The sequence below is a fragment of the Anastrepha obliqua genome, chromosome 3 (genome assembly GCF_027943255.1).
Source record: "Anastrepha obliqua isolate idAnaObli1 chromosome 3, idAnaObli1_1.0, whole genome shotgun sequence".
In the NCBI taxonomy this organism is placed as follows: domain Eukaryota; kingdom Metazoa; phylum Arthropoda; class Insecta; order Diptera; family Tephritidae; genus Anastrepha; species Anastrepha obliqua.
In genome coordinates, this window is record NC_072894.1 from 108,684,338 (window position 1) to 108,697,924 (window position 13,587).

Here is a 13,587-nt window from a genome sequence, read left to right on the forward strand (position 1 = left end):
CGTCATGCTGCACACATTTATACAACAACAAAAAAGTGCAGTTCAAATAAGGTTTAGTTAGTGATGCCAATTGCTGCCGAGCTTAGTCACCAACATTCTACTTCACTTTTGTTTTTGTTTGTTAACGTGTTTTATATTTTGTTTTGCCTTTATTTTTCCTTCATGTTTATCTATGTGTACATACGTATGTATGTATATTAACAATTCGTAGTGATTGTAACATTCACAAATGTGTAAATTGAAATTAATGATTATTTTTCCTCTAAGCAACAGGCAACCATGTGAAAGAGAAAATATTTATAAAATTCTTCAAATGAAATTAAACAAAAAGAAAAAAGGAAATTAAAAAAAAAATTTAATACGCTTGCGCACCTTCTTATATTCCAGCGCACAAGCTAACACGGGCTCGTCCGGGAATTGAACCCGGGACCTCTCGCACCCGAAGCGAGAATCATACCTCTAGACCAACGAGCCATGTTATCGTTTTGCGCTAATAAGTAATAAGAGTGCAATGTGTTCGTGGTTGTTTTTTCTCTATTCACCATGATGGGTGGTTAATCGTTGTAGTGAGTATGGTGACTTTCAAATGCGCAGTGCTGTATTTTTGTGTATGACTGAAATTAGTTCCAAAAAATGTATAATGCATTTGATCAACTGAATTGTAGTAAATTCTTTTAATAAATGATTTTACAAATGCACATGAACGCAGTTATAATAATACATAACGTAATTAAATATTTGTTTATTATAAATTTCAAGGACGATACTAAATATGTGTACATGTTTCAGCGTTCCCTTATCAGCAGAGTTTTTAATGATTCAGTTGGAATACCTTACAGTTCATTGTATTTGTACAGAGAGGGGCAAAAAATTCAGGCGTAGTATTTTTTATTTTTTTATTGCAACTGAAATATATTTTACCAACTTTATTATAGTCATCTAAAGTGGAATTGATATTTCGTTTTTTTCTGGAATTGATATTTCTTTTTAAGAAAGTAAATTGGGACATTTTGAAATCAACTTATTTTGCGTGTTTAGGTATTTACTTTAAAAATTGTTTACGAACAAAAAACACAAAGAACAACTTAATCTGAAAGAAAAAATATACAGAGCTTGCCTAATGGAGATAAGTTATATGTAGATATTGACCAAATATTTAATAAATCGAGTCCATTTTTATTATTTATGGAGTAATAAAGCTTTTTAAAATGAAAAAGATTTCAAGCTCAGTCACATAATAGTGAGTGGAAGGAGCGACAAGAAATATTAAAAAAGAAAAAAACAAAGTTATTTCAACAGCAGTGTGTGAGGTGTAAAGTAAGGTACAGACGACAAATATGTCTGCTATCGTTTGACACAGACGGCGACTGGCTCCAGGCCCGACGAGAGGGGGGGCATCGGGTACTTTTTCCCCCGGGCCCGGAGTTCTCAGAGGGGCCCGGACTCGAAATTATACGTATTTATATGAATTAGACATTATTGGAAAGGGCCCGCATTTGCAATTTTCCCCCGGGGCCCGGATATGCTCTCTACGGCCCTGACTGGCTCATATGTGATTTCGTGCCCATAGCATAAAGATGGATAGCAAAAACCCGGATGATGAGATTGCTGTTTGTTATTTATGTTCAAAAGGAAAAAGAAAGCAAAACGTTGAAAAATATGGGTGAAATATTGACAAATAGAAGAAGAAAGGGTAAAGGTAAAGTGTAAAGAAATAATTAATCCTTGAATTAGTTTGTTTATTTTTAACCTCACAAATCACAATATTACCAAGGCATTTACGGAATTTTCACAAACATGTTATTTCTCTTAATTTTGTTTGTTTTGTATTGGAAAGGGAGTTGAGGCCAGACTAGTCGAAATCGCGAAAAATAAAGTAACTGTTTTTGGCAAGGCGCCACCTATGGCACTCAATTCGCCGTAATTGCAAACGATGTTCTATCAATTCGCCCTGATGTGCTGTTATTTCTTCATTTTCCACAAACTACCGTTATGCTCACCATTATTCGAATAAAAAGTGAAATACTAAGACGTCGCTTTTCGTTTGGATTTTGTTAATATTTGCATTGTTTTATTCGTGACAAACAAAATGCCTCGTAGAAATAGAAAAAAAAGTTCACTTAGTGATCGTTTAGACATCATACGGAAAAACAACGTTTCAGCTGGTATAACTGGAATGATTAGTGACAATGATGCCGCGGACAAAAGTAAAACTAAGTCGATTTCAAATGAAATGCAGCCAATTCCCGAAGGATGCATTTGTCAACGTGATGCCAAAACATTTGTGTGCATCTGTTGCAAAATGTTCAGTTTCGGACGTATCTCTGAGTCTTGTCCTATTCACCCAAATGTAAGTCAAGTCAAATGTGCCACTGGGTATACTGCATAGAGAATACATAGAAATCAGCATCAACATCTGTCTCTGCTACAATATTTGTGTACAAAATTCTTGATAAGATAATTGGCATTTTGTAAGGAAATAATTTTCTTTATCCTCTTAGGTTACTTACTTGATGGATTTCTCGTGCTGCCCCTATTGCTATGGACAGGCTGAACACCTTCACGTTGTTAATATGGAATATGAACGATATTTCAAGACATAATTTGTATATACATACATACTCATCATGCTTGCGGTTAGTGAATATAAAATAATTATTTAACATAAACAACTGCGTTCGATTTGATTTTATAAACCTTTTGTTATTACTATTTAGTTGTAGTAAATGAACTGAAATCTTCTAATTTTAACTTAATTTAAAAAATAAATGCACACATGAAATGCCGCTATGAACATTAATTTACTGAGGAATGAACGCCTTATAGCAATTTTCTAAACGTGGACATTTTTTTGTATCCGTTTTGGGCACCAGTTATCCTAATAATAGAATACTCACAAACCTCGTTTGCCAGCAGTCGAAGCTGTGAATAAGAAGATTAATGTACGTATGGTTTGTCACTGTATTGATTCTATCCATAACCTTCTGGCCACTGAACAATGCATTACAATGTATCCTGGCTGGACTACATACATATAACCATTGGTTACAGCATGCATAAGTCATAATACTCTAGAATCCATGTTTGATGCAAATTCATCTGATTTGAGGTTTTGAAAGCGCAATGCAATCATACACATAAGGGGCTTTCGTGAGTGTAGCGCAAGATGTGCATTTCACCACTGAACCCAACGCTACTCGAAGTGGTTATGATGTAGGTGCGTGCCGCATATGTACCTATATACCTCGTATGTATGTATGTACGTAAGTGTACAAATGAATGCATTAGATGAGAATACTTTCTCTTCTAGGTGTCCAACAAACGTGACTGTAAAGTGTGTAGCACCTAATCGGTTGAAGATAACGTCAACCTGGTTTGGTAGGTTACTTGTTACGTTCAAGTTGAAAATTATAATATTTTTCAGACACACAAATGCATATCAATCTACTTGTGTCTACATACACGCATACTTGTTTGTATACTAAAGGTGATTTTAATGTTCTTTTCTCTCACGAGTATATGTACAGTGGTTCAAACGTCTAATCGTACATGCAGAGAGCTCATTTTAAATATTAGTTTTAAAAGAGAAAATTTGTTTAATTTAAAATAATATACACTGATTTTATTTCATAATAACTTAATTTATTTCGTCATATACAAAAGTTTTAAGTTTTCACAACATTTTCTTAAAAAAAAACAAAAACAAACAAAACAAAAGAAATTCATGTCCAAACGAATAATCGTACAATACTGAATTTATGCTCTCAAACAAAATATTTTTAAAATTAATACTTAGTAGAGAGTCCTTTAGCTTTAAGCACAGCACTCAAACGTTTTGGCATCGATTCTACTAAGTTTTTACATACTTCTGGTGAAATATTATACCACTCAGTGCGTAGAGTTTCTTTCAACTCATTAACATTTCGAAAGACTTTGTCCTTTAATCTTTTAGACAATTCCTCCCATACATGCTCAATTATGTTAAGATCAGGTGATTGTGCGGGGGTTTGGAGTAGTTTTGAACAATTATAAATAAGCCACATCATCGCAACCATTGATGTATGTTTCGGATCGTTGTCCTGGTAGAAAGCAAAATTGTCTATTATCCCCAAACGCTCGGCACTTTGCTTCACATTATTTTTTAAAATATCTAAATACTTGTATTTATCCATATTGCCTTCAATAAATTCAATATTTCCAACACCTGAACTCGAAACACACCCCCACACCATCACTGATCCACCACCGTGTTTCACAGTAGGCTTTGTATTTTTACAATCAAATTCTGCATTGGGTTTTCGTCATACGTAGCACTTTCCATCGGACCCTTTTAAATTAAATTTACTTTCGTCTGTGAATAATACCTGTCAAAAAAGAAATTTAGTGCCAATAATTTAAATTTTATTTTGTTTTTACCGTTTTCCAGAAGTTAATATCTTTTGTAATATAGTCTGTAGCAAATTTCATGCGAGCTTTTTTGTTTTTAGGACTTATGTATGGCTTTTTTCGTGCTATTCTGCCATGATAATTGTTTCTTTTCAAAACATTTCGGATTGTCTCATCACAAACTATCTTATCAATCTTTTTTTAAATGTTATGTTAATTTCTACTGCTGTTACAAAAGCATTTTTTTCACTTCCCTTAAAATCAAACGTTCATCGCGCTTCTTGCTTTGGCCAACACGACTTTTATTTACAATAGAGAGGTCATTTTTATATCTTTTAATGATATATTGCACGGTAGAATGAGCTATATTTACTAAAACTGCGATTTCTCTAAAAGTTTTTCCGGATTCGTGCAATTTAAATATTAATTTTCGTTCTTCTACCGTTGTCTGTTTTTCTGAAGGTGCCATTACGTACCGATTAAGTTTATCACTTAAAGCAATCTGGATAACTAAATAAGAATTTATTTATAGTCCAGTGCAAAACACAATTTGAAAAAAATGCTTAGAGGATAACTATATCCAGTCGACGTCTACTTATGTACGATTATTCGTTTGGACATGAATTTCTTTTGTTTTGTTTGTTTTTGTTTTTTTTAAGAAAATGTTGTGAAAACTTAAAATTTTTGTATATGACGAAATAAATTAAGTTATTATGAAATAAAATCAGTGTATATTATTTTAAATTAAAAAAATTTTCTCTTTTAAAACTAATATTTAAGATGAGCCCTCTGCATGTACGATTAGACGTTTGAACCACTGTATGTCTGAAAAATATTCTGCCTTTAAGTGTTAAACCTTCATATGAAAATTATTGTATTTATGAATTAAACCATTAAAGTCTCTTAATGGTACCTCAGCATTGCGGGCATATGCAGTAAATGCAGATAAATACTTGTTGGGGCCCCAAATATTTCAATACAAAGCTTCATACGTACATATAATTCCATAATTCATCATATACTATGTAAGCGACAGATAACTTACATTCGCATGATCCTTGAACTTCTGGATGGCGAAAAATTGTTGTAAAGTATGTATTATATGTATGGCTTAAATGCCAGGAAAGGTTGCGCTTTTGATGATTTTGATAAATGGATATTGGCTGCAGCCTGCAGTTGATGGGTTCAACGAAATTTCTGAGGGAATACTCGTTTTGGTGAATGGAAAAATACAAAGCAGTGGAAAACATTTATTTTGCTTTCGAGGCGTATAAGGGGCGGTAGCGGTGTATAGGATTTTGAAAAAATTTAATGCTACTAGCCGAAAGCGTTGGTGCGTGAGAATGTAGGTTCGGATCTCTGGTACACCAAAATTAAAAAAAAAAAATTGTCTAATAGCGGTCGCCACTCGGCAGGCAATGGCAAACCTCCGAGCGTATTTCCGCCATGAAAAAGCTCGCGATAATAAAAAATCACCTGCAAGACCCATCGAAAGCAGACTATCTGGTTCCCAAAATGGATATGAACAAAGACTAGAAAATACAAATACCCGACAGAAAGGATTGGCAGACCAGAGTCAAGTCAAGTGATAGTGGTCACAATATTTATACTGATGGCTCAAAGATGGACAATGGCACTGGATCGGGAGTGTACTCGGAACAATTATCTTTAGGTGGTTATATACAGTTAAAATTTTCAAAAATCGATTTTTTATTTTATTTATTTTTTTATTTTATTTTCTTAATCTACACTAATATTATAAAGAGGAAAACTTTGTTTGTTTGGTTGTAATGAATAGGCTCAAAAACTACTGGGCCGATTTTAAAAATTCTTTCACCATTCGAAAGCTACATCATCCACGAGTAACATGGATTATATTTTATTTTGGAAATAGGGCTCGAGATATAGGTCAAAACGTGGACCCGGGTAACCTTCGGATGTGTATGTACAATATGGGTATCAAATGGAAGCTGTTGGTGAATGCTTTAGTTCAGAGTATTTCCATCCGCTCCGTGACTAGGGTCTCGAGATAGAGACCAAAACGTGGACCCTAGAATGTGTTTGTACAATATGGATATCAAATGAAAGCTGTTGATAAGTGCTTTAATACGGGGTAATTTTCATACCTATTGATGACTAGGGTCTCGAAATATATGCCAAAACGTGGACCCGCCGTGTCTTTGCACCGAATTAAACCAAACTTACGCACATTGTTAAGTAAGTATTGAAAATGGGTTTCGTAAAGTTTGGTTGTAATTCGGAGCACTGGCAATGGGTACAGCGTTCTTTTGAACCAGCCATAATGTCGCTTACTTTTTTAACGCTTGGGGCGGAACTGAACTGTCAAATTGACAGTGTGAGTTACAATGTGTCAATATTTCTTTCTGATTTGGATGCCATAAGGAAAAAACGTAAGTGCAATATGTAAACATTGTTTGTGAATTTTTTTGGAGTGGATTTTGGAACAGTGAATAATTTCTTACGAAATTTGAGAATTTAATGTGAAATCCGAATGAAATTATGTGTTCGTGGAAAAAAATTTTTTTTTCGTTTTTTTTTTTGAAAAATATAAATGGATAATGGTTAAAAAAAGCTCCAATGCTTAATAAAACATATAAATTGAAACGAAAAATTCATGGATGATCAGGAAAAAAGGCGATTGTTTATTCATATGCGTTGATTTGAAATTTAAAAACAATCTTCTTTTTTCCTGATTTTCAATTTATATTTCATATTTACTCAAAAACAAATAGAAAAACAAAAAATATTGTTTATGCCAAAGCGCTTGAATAAAGAATAAAGAAATAAATAATATGAAAACCATATATTTTCTGTTCTAAACCATATCTATTCTATTTTAGTGTGCCCAGCGAAGGGGGCCGGGTTTGCTAGTGTACATATATTTAAGAATACACACAGACAATTTAATATGGTTCCGGTGAATATTTTTGAAGTTACACGCAAATTTGAAAAGGCGTTTCAGAGTGCTTGAGAGTACAAGACCGGAGCGGCAGCGCGTTTTTCTCAAAAGGGTGTTTTCAAAGTAGGCGATCAACATTACTCGAAAATGGCTGAACCCATTAGTCTCAAATTTCTTCTTCTTAAATAGTTTTGTTTAGTAATTGAGCGAAGATTTTTTCTCACCGATAAATATTTTTTTTTTATAAAAAATTTAAGTCCGAAATTTTTGATCAAAAATCGATTTTTGTTTTTTGAGAAACCGCCATTTTGTCAAAAAAATTTTTTTTGCCTATTCCTTCGATTAATTACTATATTTAACATTCCTTTAACGAAATCTGTTTAGATTTTAAATTTCAGAGGATCCAGTTCAGAGATATAGTGGTCACCGCAAAACGTCCGTTTTGAGAGAAGCTCCCGGAGATCAGCTGTAGCTTCTTTCCAAATAAATATTTTTGGTTCAACTAAGTCTTAAAATACAGTTAAAAGATAACATATTATGTGTACAAATTTTTAGATCAATAAATTTAAAAGTTTTCTCAGAAAAAACCTGGAAATTTCGTTTTATTTCGGCTTTCTAACTGTATATAACGCCTTAAAGATAGACAATGGCATTGGACCGGGAGTGTACTCGGCGCAATTATCTTTAAAATGCTCCTTTAGACTCACGGACTGGTGCAGCGTCTTCCAAGTTGAGATCTACGCTATAGACCAAGCAGCAAAAACGATAAGACTGGTGGTAACCTACTGGACCGGACAGTATTTAGACAGTCAATGAACGACATTCACCGGGAGACCGTCACCACCTTCATGAACTCCCGTCCTGTGAATGCCGTAATCGGAGACCAACCACCACCCATCGCAGATGAAGAGCTCCAGCTTCCCCGTGAGACTCGTGTAACATTGGCACAACTACGTTCTGGATACTGTAGCAGGTTAAACTCCTACTTATCCAGAATCGACCCCGACATACCAAACACATGTCCGGCATGCGAAGGTACCCCGCACGACACTAACCACCTCTTCACATGCCCCCTCAAACCGACTCATCTAACCCCCCTCTCCCTCTGGACCCAACCCGTCGAAACAGCATGTTTCCTGGGCCTACCCCTAGATGAGCCAGACGACGACGAACGATGATATGACTACACTGACAGGGTTACCTATGCTGTTAACAACAACAACAACAACAACCACACTTTGTTGGGTCCACGGCCATTTTGGAGTAGAGGGAAATGAAAGAGCGGATGAGCGTGCAAGGAAAGGCTCTGAGTTTGAACTTCAGCGAGTGGTAGAGGACATAAGCATTCCTCTAAACGAAGTGTATACTGCGATTGACTTGAGTTTAATCGCGGGAACCAATAGAAGATAGTCTCTGACTATTAACTCTAGGGTCTTCAAAGCGCTCTGCTCAACCTTAAAAGGACAAAGTGCTTAGATTCAACAGGTCGTCCTAACAGGTGTTATAGGTCGTCCTATAGGTGTACCTCACAATGACTTCTGCAGGAGTTGTGGAGATGAAGAAGAAATTGTGTCGGTGCAATACCTTATCTGTTAATGTCCTGCACTTCCAAGAGGTCGTGGCAAATATTTTGACATGGGAAATTTGCAAAATGTCTCACCAGAGGGAGGGATTGGTTGAAGTAACTTACATAGTTAGTGGATGGAAATCAAATGAAGTTGTCACAGTGGGCTGTAAGGCTCTTGGCTAACCTAACCAATGTTATGCTATTTTAAGTAATTACATTTCTTTTATTGTATTTTTGGTTTGATTTATATTAGTTGGTTTTGTTTTATTTTATTTCATTTTATTTTATTTAAATTTAAGATTATTATTTATTTCAATTTTTTTTATATTTATGTTATGGAACTTTCTTGTATAGACATTTTTTTGTTATTTTTTTGTTTTATCTAATTTCATATTAGTTTTCTTTTTTTAATTTAATTTAATAATTTTTTCATTAAATTTTTCTTTAGTTTTTTATATTGTTTTACCTTGTTTTTCTTGTGTTGCATTTATTTTTTTAATTTGTTTTCACTTTTTATTTTTATTTATTTTATTTAATTTACTTATTTTCTTTTTTCTTTTTTATGTTTGCTTTTATTTTTTATTTTTAATTTTTAGTTTTTAGTTTTTAATTTGTTATTTTATTTTTTAAATAAAAAAAATTTTTTTCTTCCTTTTATTTAAATTTTTTTTTTACTTTTTAATTTGTAATTTAATTATTTAATTTTCTTTAAATTGATTTTTTTAATAAGGTCGTTTTATTTATTTTTATTTTTTATATTTATTTTCCTTCCTTCCTTCTGTTTCATTTAATTTTTTAATTTGTTTTCACTTTATTTATTTTAATTATTATTCTTTTATCTTCTTTTTATTTTTAATTTGTTATTAGCTTATAATTTGTAATTTTAGTTTTTTAAATTTCTTTAAATTCTTTCTGCGGTTGTATTTATTTTTTTAAATTTGTTTTTAATTTATTTTATTAAATTAATTAACTTGTTTTCACTTTTTATTTTTATTTATTTTATTTAATTTACTTATTTTCTTTTTTCTTTTTTATGTTTGCTTTTATTTTTTATTTTTAATTTTTAGTTTTTAGTTTTTAATTTGTTATTTTATTTTTTAAATAAAAAAAATTTTTTTCTTCCTTTTATTTAAATTTTTTTTTTACTTTTTAATTTGTAATTTAATTATTTAATTTTCTTTAAATTGATTTTTTTAATAAGGTCGTTTTATTTATTTTTATTTTTTATATTTATTTTCCTTCCTTCCTTCTGTTTCATTTAATTTTTTAATTTGTTTTCACTTTATTTATTTTAATTATTATTCTTTTATCTTCTTTTTATTTTTAATTTGTTATTAGCTTATAATTTGTAATTTTAGTTTTTTAAATTTCTTTAAATTCTTTCTGCGGTTGTATTTATTTTTTTAAATTTGTTTTTAATTTATTTTATTAAATTAATTAACTTAATTTAATTAATTTTTTTCTTTTTTGTCTTGTTTTTATTTTTAAATTTTAATTTTTAGTTTTTAATTTGTAATTTTATTTTTTAAATTAAAAAAAATCTTAAATTTTTTCGAAATCTTAAATTTTTTTTATTTCTCAGCGGCTGTTCTATTGTAGCAACTTGATTAGCACTTAAAAATCGTGAATATGTACAATTTTAACTTTCAATTGAATTCAAATATTTCGAAATCCCCCAACTTCGGATTACTTATTAGTGCATCAACAAAATCTGCTTTTGCATTCCTACTCAGCTGCTAGCAAACGAGGCTACTCAATTGGTATCATTATTTTTATGTTTTTCGTAAACTACTTGAGTAATACATACGTACATATGTACATAGTGTAATATATGTATATAAATGCATGAATCTGTTCTCTATACCTTTCATTCTTTTATTTGTCGACACTTAAGTTTCCAATTTTTCTTATTACAGACAAAAAGTTCAATGCCGTTTGTCAGCCAACAACAAAGCGTGTGTGAGAAGAGAAGCAGAAACAAGTGGGAAATGGAAGGAATCATTCACTTTATTAAAGGATACACCTAATTTTACTCTTTTCTATCTTCTGCCAGACATTATTTACACACATTTCTCCATTGCATATATGTATGTGTGAATTGAGTGCCAGGATTCAATTCCACAACATCTTGCCATACCATTAAGTTGTGCAATCACTTCTCAGCGGCGCTATTCAATCAATCTACGAAATTTACATCGAGGAATAGTTGGCAGCGGAAGGAAACAAAACCATTTAAATGACAAAAGAAAAAATGTATACTATTGCAAGCATGTCTTGACGCTGAACAATGAATATACAGGGTGCATACAGTAAGTAATTGAGGAAATCCATATTAAATGATTATTTATATTTTTGCACTTTTTTTAATAAAACATGGAGGATTACAAATTAACTCAAGAAATTAATAGACTTGTAATTATCGTTTGTTTTTGATTGCGCCATCGTTTTAAGGGGGTGGTAGGGTTTAGCGCTAAAAAAATACTTTTTTTTTGAATTTTTTACAGAAATATGGCTTAAAATACTTTAATAAAATCAGTTGCATGTTATTGTACATCTTTTCAATAAGTTTTTAAAAAATATTAATAATAAAATATTGACAAATAAGCCCATGACAGAGTTTTTTTTGGAGATATGTTTTTCGATAGGTGCTCTGCGGTGCCAATCGGCATTCGTCGTAGAATCATCTGAAACTAAAAAAGTCGAATTTTTCAGTTAAAGTATGACGTAATGACAACCTTAAAAAAAAACAGTGGGGGGGGGGGGGGGGGGTATTTTTGATTTAGAAAACGTGTGCCAAATTTGAAAAGAATCGGTTGAATAGTTTCGGAGTTGTGATTGGCACCGACTTTTAAGAAGTCGTTTCGGGGAAAACGCGTTTGAAAAAATGACTCTGAAAAATTATCGATGCTCCGCATTCGAGGTAGAGTGCTTACAAAGGCTATAACTTTGAGAGTTCTGCTCCGATCCACTTAAAATTTTGACACAACATTCTTGAAATGATTTACTATAAGATGAGTGAAGAAAAAAATTTCGATTTTGTGACAGTGTTTGTCTATCTCGTGCCAGAGTTCATGAGTGGTTTACACGTTTCAGAGATGGTTGTGAGGACATAAATGGCAATGAACAATCGGGCCGCTCAAAATCAATAATCACCGAAAAGTTCATCGAAATTGTTTGAAAATTTATCAAGAATGAACCGAAATCATCGTTGAAATTCATGCAATCCGAGTTGAATATCTCCAAAACATCGATTTATCGCATTTTAACTGATCATTTGGGCTTACGAAAGTTCTGTGCACGTTTCATTTCGCACAAGTTAACTGAGGACCAAAAATTCCTTAGAATTCAACATTCGAAAGACCTCATTAAAGGGACGAGAAAAGACGAAAACTTCCTTTAAAACATTGTAACTGGTGATAAAACATGGTATACTTCCAACACGAACCTGAAAATAAGCGTCAAAGTGCCGAATGCAGGGCCCCAGACGAGCCACCATCCAAAAAATCGCGTTTGGAGAAGTCAAAAATCAAGTCGATGCTCATTTATTTTTACGATTCCAAAGTAATTGTTCACAAGGAGTTCGTGCCAATGGGCCAAACCGTCAATGCAATTTTCTATCTTGGCGTTTTGAAGCGTTTGTTGTTTCGTCGAATTCGCCTTGAATACCGCGAAGGAGGAAGCTGACGCTTATTGCATGATAATGCACCATCTCATCGATCCACTCTTGTGACTGACTTTTTGACTAGAAATCGCATTTTAACCATTATATACTCCCCGTATTTACCTCATATGGCTCCCTGTGACTTCTACCTATTCGGAAAATTGTATTTGGCCATGAAAGGAAAACGTTTTGTGTCCGTAGAGGCCACCCAAAAGGCTTATACCGACATCCTCAAGGACTTTCCGGTCAATGAACTAAAACACTCTTTCATAACACCGATCTTATGGCCGCTTAACTCCCCAGATCTTAATGGCCAGCTGGATGTTCTTCCAGCTGAAGGACATTTTATTGAATGATTTTATAGAGGTAAAATAAGTTAGTGTTGTGTAAAAAAATTTGTAAAGTTTTTTAAATTTTGTTCAAAATAAAAGTGAATTAGTTTTTCTCTCGAGTTGCCCTCAAATACCGTATACACCCTGTATGTGTGTATGTGTAGAAAAAATAAATAAAATATAGAAAAAAGCAACACTTCCACAGGCATCGGATTACAGCGTTGCGCTGGCACTAACCTGCTAACAAGGCAGCCACACAACCACTCAGCCAGCGAACCACATGCGCTCACTCTGTCTTTGGAGCCTTTCCGAAAGTATGGAGGTATTGGAAATGCTGTTTAAAGCGATATGAGTTGTATTATGGCTACGCATGAAATTATATTGATGTACAACTACTTAAAGTTACATATGTCCGTGTAAAGTTGCTAAGACTTTCACGGAAGTGAGATACAATAAATCATCGTCAATGCCGTCATGGCATTGGTAAGTAGGTTTTCATCGATAAATACAGTGTGAGCGAACGAAATTGATACACTTTAAATGTTCAAGCTGGAAACTGGATATGAATTCTGGCAAGAGGAAATTCACACTCTTAAGAAAAAAAACAACTCTTCATTAAAATGATACTTCGCTAAACTAGTCTCGATACCCATGCAATAACCGCGCGGTCCAAAAAGTGATGCATGAGAAGATCTGAGGGACTTGTCGAAGGAGTCGACTA

At 33.0% G+C, this 13,587-nt stretch overlaps 1 protein-coding gene and 1 non-coding gene across 2 annotated transcripts; one reads left to right on the forward strand and one right to left on the reverse strand.

The window, feature by feature from the left end:
* Nucleotides 1–402: 402 nt before the first annotated feature.
* On the reverse strand, nt 403–474 carry Trnap-cgg (transfer RNA proline (anticodon CGG)). Its single transcript has one exon. It is a non-coding gene; the product is annotated as a tRNA-Pro (tRNA).
* A 1,506-nt stretch (nt 475–1,980) lies between these two features.
* On the forward strand, nt 1,981–2,800 carry LOC129241349 (uncharacterized protein CG13380). Its single transcript, XM_054877608.1, has 2 exons — nt 1,981–2,350; nt 2,502–2,800. Exons 1-2 carry the CDS (start codon nt 2,090–2,092, stop codon nt 2,601–2,603), a joined length of 363 nt encoding a protein of 120 aa, XP_054733583.1. The 5' UTR covers nt 1,981–2,089; the 3' UTR covers nt 2,604–2,800.
* Nucleotides 2,801–13,587: the final 10,787 nt, after the last annotated feature.

What these genes read in the sequence shown, in the direction of transcription:
- LOC129241349 (XM_054877608.1), top strand. Translation starts at nt 2,090, where the DNA reads ATGCCTCGTAGAAATAGAAAAAAAAGTTCACTTAGTGATCGTTTAGAC. An exon ending in CTTGTCCTATTCACCCAAAT is followed by an intron (nt 2,351 to 2,501) that starts GTAAGTCAAGTC and finishes TTATCCTCTTAG; the next exon opens with GTTACTTACTTGATGGATTT.